Source organism: Myripristis murdjan, chromosome 13 (assembly GCF_902150065.1).
Source record: "Myripristis murdjan chromosome 13, fMyrMur1.1, whole genome shotgun sequence".
In the NCBI taxonomy this organism is placed as follows: Eukaryota; Metazoa; Chordata; class Actinopteri; order Holocentriformes; family Holocentridae; genus Myripristis; species Myripristis murdjan.
Genome location: NC_043992.1, coordinates 28,493,958 through 28,499,957, shown reverse-complemented (window position 1 = coordinate 28,499,957; position 6,000 = coordinate 28,493,958). Strand labels below are relative to the sequence as shown.

Below are 6,000 nucleotides of genomic sequence, written 5' to 3'. Positions count from 1 at the left end.
TGGCATTTTTTCGACAGTCAGAGTAATCTGTCATGGCAGTCATAAGGAGTATAATCATGAGGCTTGGACATTAACAAAATTTTATTTAAATGTTATGCATAAAACTTTAGTTTGTTCTTTTTTTTATTCAGCTAAACAAATATTCATATATTGTATATTTTATAAAAAGAAACATTTCAAACATTTTAAATATTAATATTTCTTATTTACAATTCAAAACAGTACAGGAAATAATAACAGTAACAATGAAATTATCAATCATAAAAATGTTACAAAACATAAACTTTTCCGTTTGAAAATCTGCAAGCTGAGAATTCCAGAATGTTAGTAAGGATACAAAGTAGCAATGTGGAGCTGCTCTACATTCAAACAGGAACTAGAGGTGTGTTCAACCAATCAGATGCTTGGTTAGTTAAGACATGTGATCCAAATCGTTTCCTTTTCACATTACAGTCATCTTACAAGACCTTTTAAGATAGTTCAAAGTAAAATGATACTCCACAGATAATTGAAATATTGTCATCAAAATGCACCAGAGAGCTTTATTTAATGTTTGTTGAGTTGAACGCACCTCAAGCTCGGTAAGGTCACTGTTCTCTAAAGGGACAGGGTTGTGGAGAGAAGGCCCATGTTGTTTGTGCATGTGAATGTGTGTGTATGCTTGTGTGTGGCTGTGTATATGCACTACATGTGTGTATGTTTTTGTGTGTGTGTCTAAATGTGTATACAGGATGTATGGTGATGGTTTGGTTGGCAGGGCAGGGAAGTCCATACTAGAAATGGATTGAGTCTCTAAAACCAAAACAACAGTAGCTAACTTTTCAGCAGCCTGGCCTCTACTGTAGATAGTCAACGTTCAACAACAGGACTACAGACTACCACAACCACAGTCTACACACTTCTTCCCTTGTTTTCACTACACTTTCTGTCAGTCTTCGTTCCACTCGCCCACTGCTCCCAGCAGCAGGAGACAACTACAGTCAGACACAAGCAAATGAGCCACTCTGAGGCTCAAATTGGCGTACCGTAGCCATTAAGGGAGAAAAATGTCCTTCGTGGCACAATCAGTTTTCCTGTGCAGCTACTGGTCACTCAGTAGGTGCTGTGCCGCTCCGTTCCTGGTTGTCTTGTATGAGGAATCTGGATAAGGACAAGGAAGAAAAGCTGGTATTAGAACTGGAAAAATCATACAGACACCAGTATCAAGATCAATAGGTTGGTCCTTGGATGGAAAGGGAAACAAAGAGTAGAGAGAGAGAGCTGTTAGAGACAGAGGAGCTACTGGGGGCTCACAGACTTATGTGCAGCTGTCATGAGAGAAAACACCAAGAAAAAAATGATACTCATGAAAATGCAAGATGTATTAAAAAATAATTAACATAATGTGTAATTCACAATAATGCATTGTTGAGAGCCAGCACACACAGGGCCAAGGAATACAATTTTGGGGTATCATGTCTGAAAAATTTAAATTATTGTAGTAGCCTCATGCTGAGATGGGTGGCTTTGTTTCTGACTGCGAGCTTTTCTTGATGTATTGTTAATTCTGGCATTTGACATAAAATTGAAAAAAAAAAAAGGTTGCAAAAGTGACAAAAAAGTGACACTGTGGCAAGTCCAAAATGAGACCTGTTCATTCATGATGCCGAACAGTTCAGTCAGCATGTCTCTGTAATGAGCTCTCATCTCTTCTTGGTACTCCAGCTGGTCCTCCTTGATCAGACGCTCATTGACATCCAATGCCTGACCACAGGCTTCTGCAAACTGCCTGCAGGGGGGATATTAGGATAATGTTACTGTATAGCACCTCCAGAACTGACTGGCAAGATATTGACAGCTAGTGCTGTGAACTGCACACTGAGCATTAAGCACATTATCCAGTGTTGTGTGTTAAATTAATTGATGGGTTTGGACTTACTGGAACACTGTTATTTTTTAAACTCTCAGAGGTAAATTAATACAATTTTTCTTTGCATGAATGCACTTTTTTGTGGGTTGCACCCTGCGTCAACATTCATACAGTACAATTCACACATTTATCCACTGGCACCCTGAATAGTATCATATTTTGAACAGAAACGTGCAGTAAAATCCTACCTGAAGATCTCCTTGAGCAGTTTGACCTGGTTGTCTGGGTATTTCTTGGCATTTTTCTCCTCCAAAAAGGCTCGGGCATAGGCCATAGGCCCTGCGTTCACCTGGAAGATAATGGCCAGATGAGAAAACTATGCCCCTGCAGCTCATGTCTGGATTTCAGTATTTGTCTGTGTGCATGCGTGCAGCAGCTGTGTCTCTCTGTACAATCCACACCTTGGCACTGACACTGCCCTGCAGTTTGAGCTGCAGCCGTATCATGTCCACCTCCTCCATGTTACAGAGCTGGTTGAGCTCAGAGACCTTACGTGACATCTCGTCTATGGCCACCTCAATGGGATTCATTTCTGTGCTCTGCTGCTCCACTACCTGGATACGTTTCTTCAGGTAGGGAAAGCTGGAACTCGCTGGAAAGAAGGATGAGATAAAAATGCCCTTGTCAGACATATATTCTGGTTCCCTACCAGTCAGTTACAGTATGGCGAGTGGATTTTTTTTTTTTTTTTTTTTTTTGTAAAGTTGCATAATGCCTCCATACGTGAGGCACATATATGCGGCTCTATAGTAAATATCTATTATCCTACTGGTCAATATGGTGCGTCTCTTGCACTGCTCCTCCACATCCCCATGCTTCTTCCCCGACAGCGTGAACGGCGTCTCGAACACAAAGCGGTTGATGTTGTGATGTCTTTCGAAATCCGTCCTTTTCTCCTGCTGCTCTTTCTCGTCCAAGTAGGGCACCACATATGTCACCTGAATGTAGGCAAACTTGGGGTCCAGGTCTTTGGGGTTAACCTGTTGGTATAATGTTAAGCTCATGTCATCTTCTTGAATAAAGAGTCATATATTAACAAACCAATAACCAACAACGCCATAATGACATCTAGGTACAATCAGCTTTAATGAAGTAATAAATGCCATTAAGCCTCGCTGATGGAACAAATTTTACAGTATAAGTTACCTTATTGGAGTCCTGGATCATCTTGACATTGTCAGCTCCAAACTTGTCTGAGTAAAGTTTGAGTAGTCTCTGGGAAATTTCTGACAGTCCTGTAAGCTTTGGCTCCTTGTAGATGAACTCCTTACTCTCCTCTTCCTCAAAGAAACCCTACCACAACACACAAACACACACACACAGACACACACACAAAAGTGATTATACACATACAACACTTGTGCCTATGTGTTTTTATGAACGTGTGTATGTGCACACGCGCACGTGTGTGTGTTTGTGTGCGTGATGTAAGTATATTAGTGTGTATATGTGTATATATGCAATGTAAATGCAATATGTTGATTTTGTTCCTGTTGCTGTGGGGTTTCTTTTCACTGGTTCCACTCTGTGTAAGGGAAGTATGGCAGTCCAGTTTTATATCGCCATCTTGTGGTTTCTTGTGTCACTAGTGATATAACAAGTAGGCCACATACAGTAGCAACTCTGCAGTTTTGTTAGAACAAATTAGCACTGACGAAGTATCAATGTTACTTCCTGGCCGGGGACAGTTCAGAGGTCGTTTTCAAAGCACCATGGGGGTGAAAGGTCAAAGGTGAATGTCAATATCTGCCTGTCCTGTGTTTCACACTAATCCCATCGCATAGGGTCTGTGTGTTACACACCAAGATGTTTAAGGTCACTGGAGATTATAGGAAGTATACATATTATACATACATATTAATATGTATACGCAATAGACAACGGCAAGCTTGAGACAAACCCTCCAAAGGGTTAGAGAGGTAGTTGTTAATAGTGGCAGAGGGAAAAGAGAGGTAAAAGCGGTTAGAAGAGAAGAAGATGGAAAACAAAGACAGACAAAAAACTTACCGCAATCTTGATATAGAATATAAAAAAAAGAAGAAAAGAGCAGACAGAGAAATTAAAGACACTGACTCAGCAAAGACTCTGGCTTCCTTAATCTTTCTATCTTCTTCTTCTTCTGCTATTCCTTAATAAGTGGATCTCTCACGGTGCTTTTTACTCCCAGGATAACCTCTCTGCTTCACTTCAGAGCTCCCTAATTCCTTCACAAACACATTATCCCCTCATTAACAAATATTAAACTGTGTCAAGGATCCAGATTCTCAAAAGTGCCTCCACAGTGCCTCTCCATAGGTAAAGCCAGTGATTTTAAGATACCTCAAAGAACTGTTTACACATTATGTCCAATATACATTTATCCTAATTATGTTTATATTTTGTGCTTTATACTTACACTATAGACTGATTCTTGAGAATTTGGATAAATCATGTCCCACTAAGAAAAATGCTATTTCTGCTGGAAATTTACAACATTTTAATGAATAAAAAGAATCAAAGGCATAATCAGGGGGTCCTTTGCACATTTGTAAGGTTCTTTTATAGGTTTATTTTTAATTTGTATTAATTTAATGATTATATGTTGGCCCATGGCCTACAAAACTAGTTGTCCTCGGATAGAAGATAATCATTTCAACTTGATTAAAACAACAAAAAGTAATAATTGTGTCCCAGATATTCGTCACCACCGTCAGATATTTATTTAAAAAATAATAATTAAAAAAAACTACAAGGTCAATTACATTCCTGAGGACCCCTTTTCAAACCTTCAGCTCTACTGCATGCTTCAAGACTGCTCAGGCTCCTGGAAGTTTGTTATTTTCTCTTAAATCTCTTCATATTTTTGGACACTGCTACTGTCACAACCATAAATTGTCAACACCGTCACGTCTGTATAAAAAATATTAAATTAGATTATGGAATAAATGTATACTTTTTAAGAAGAGGTCTGATGTAGGTAGCAACAGGGCGAAAACAAGATGGCTAATGTGAATAACTCATGCTTATCATGTGAAAGAGCAGGTTTTTGTCACCACCGTCAGACGTCACCACCGTCAGGTTTTCTGTCTGATGGTGATGACTGAAGTCTGAAAAATGCTTATAACAGTGCTCAGGATTGTTATTTTTTGTACCAAATAGTTAAATAAAGTTGTTTAGCAAGAAGCCATTGACTTGAGTGGTATAAATTTTGGAAATGTATGTTTTAATGAGGCAACTGTCACCACCGTCAGATTAGTGTCACCACCATCAGAGGCAGTTAGATTTGTTTTAAATGAATATGCTTACAATATGTTTATTTGGTGCTGTTGAGTTATTAAAGTAATAGTCTCTTTAATACAAAAATATGTTTTTCAAATAAAAAAAAAAAAACATTACAGTGACGGTGTTGACAAAAACAAAGTAGCCTAATAACTGGAAAAACCTATTTTATGAAAAAAATGCAAAATGAGGAGGTTGCACCGATACATTGCTGAACAGCCAAGACCTTGGCCTATAAGGATATACCTTCAGATTTTGTAATTTAACTCACTTTTTTTTTTCAAAATTAAAACCTGTTTTATCCAAATTCCCAAGAATCAGTGTATAAACATTAAAATAGCACAGTGCAATGCATACAGGGTAGTGAGGCACCAAAGCTAACCTTTTACATGTAGGTTGTATCTGCCAGCCATAGCATTTATAGTGATTGCTCCTCCTGCATAGCATTCATTCAGGTGGTTGATATGTATCTCTAGGTGTGTATGTCAGTGCTTAAGTGTATTATTGGCATAAACCGGTACTATAACAGCTGCTGTTCCTCACCTGTCCATAGAAAGCCACACGGTAATAGCGGCCAAAGAGTCGCTTTTCTGAGTTCACCACCTCAGTCACCTTCAGATAGGAGCGATGGATGTCATAGTACAGCTCCGACAGCCTCTGTGGGTCACAAACACAAACACATGTGAACATGCATAAAATGTTGCACTTTGTTCCTCCTGCACAAATACACATGCACACACACAGAGTGGAGAGGTCATTAGAGCAAGGGCTTTCAAACTTTAATGTAGACCCCCAAGTTGACTTTCATTAACCTGCTGACCCTGATTATCACT

General features: G+C 39.0%; 1 protein-coding gene across 2 annotated transcripts in view; it reads right to left on the bottom strand.

The window, feature by feature from the left end:
- Window positions 1-229: 229 nt before the first annotated feature.
- Window positions 230-6,000, bottom strand: part of dock10 (dedicator of cytokinesis 10) — a 69,339-nt gene continuing 63,568 nt past the window's right edge. The window contains exons 50-57 of one of the 2 annotated variants that reach the window (XM_030066700.1): window positions 5,711-5,824; window positions 3,917-3,922; window positions 3,056-3,202; window positions 2,679-2,889; window positions 2,311-2,501; window positions 2,098-2,198; window positions 1,630-1,768; window positions 230-1,140 (exon numbers count right to left, since the gene is read on the bottom strand). In XM_030066700.1, coding sequence (XP_029922560.1) covers window positions 1,093-1,140; window positions 1,630-1,768; window positions 2,098-2,198; window positions 2,311-2,501; window positions 2,679-2,889; window positions 3,056-3,202; window positions 3,917-3,922; window positions 5,711-5,824 — 957 coding nt within the window. In that variant the 3' untranslated portion in view covers window positions 230-1,092. The remainder of the gene's footprint in view (window positions 1,141-1,629; window positions 1,769-2,097; window positions 2,199-2,310; window positions 2,502-2,678; window positions 2,890-3,055; window positions 3,203-3,916; window positions 3,923-5,710; window positions 5,825-6,000) is intronic. The other variant, XM_030066698.1, reaches the window with a different exon arrangement.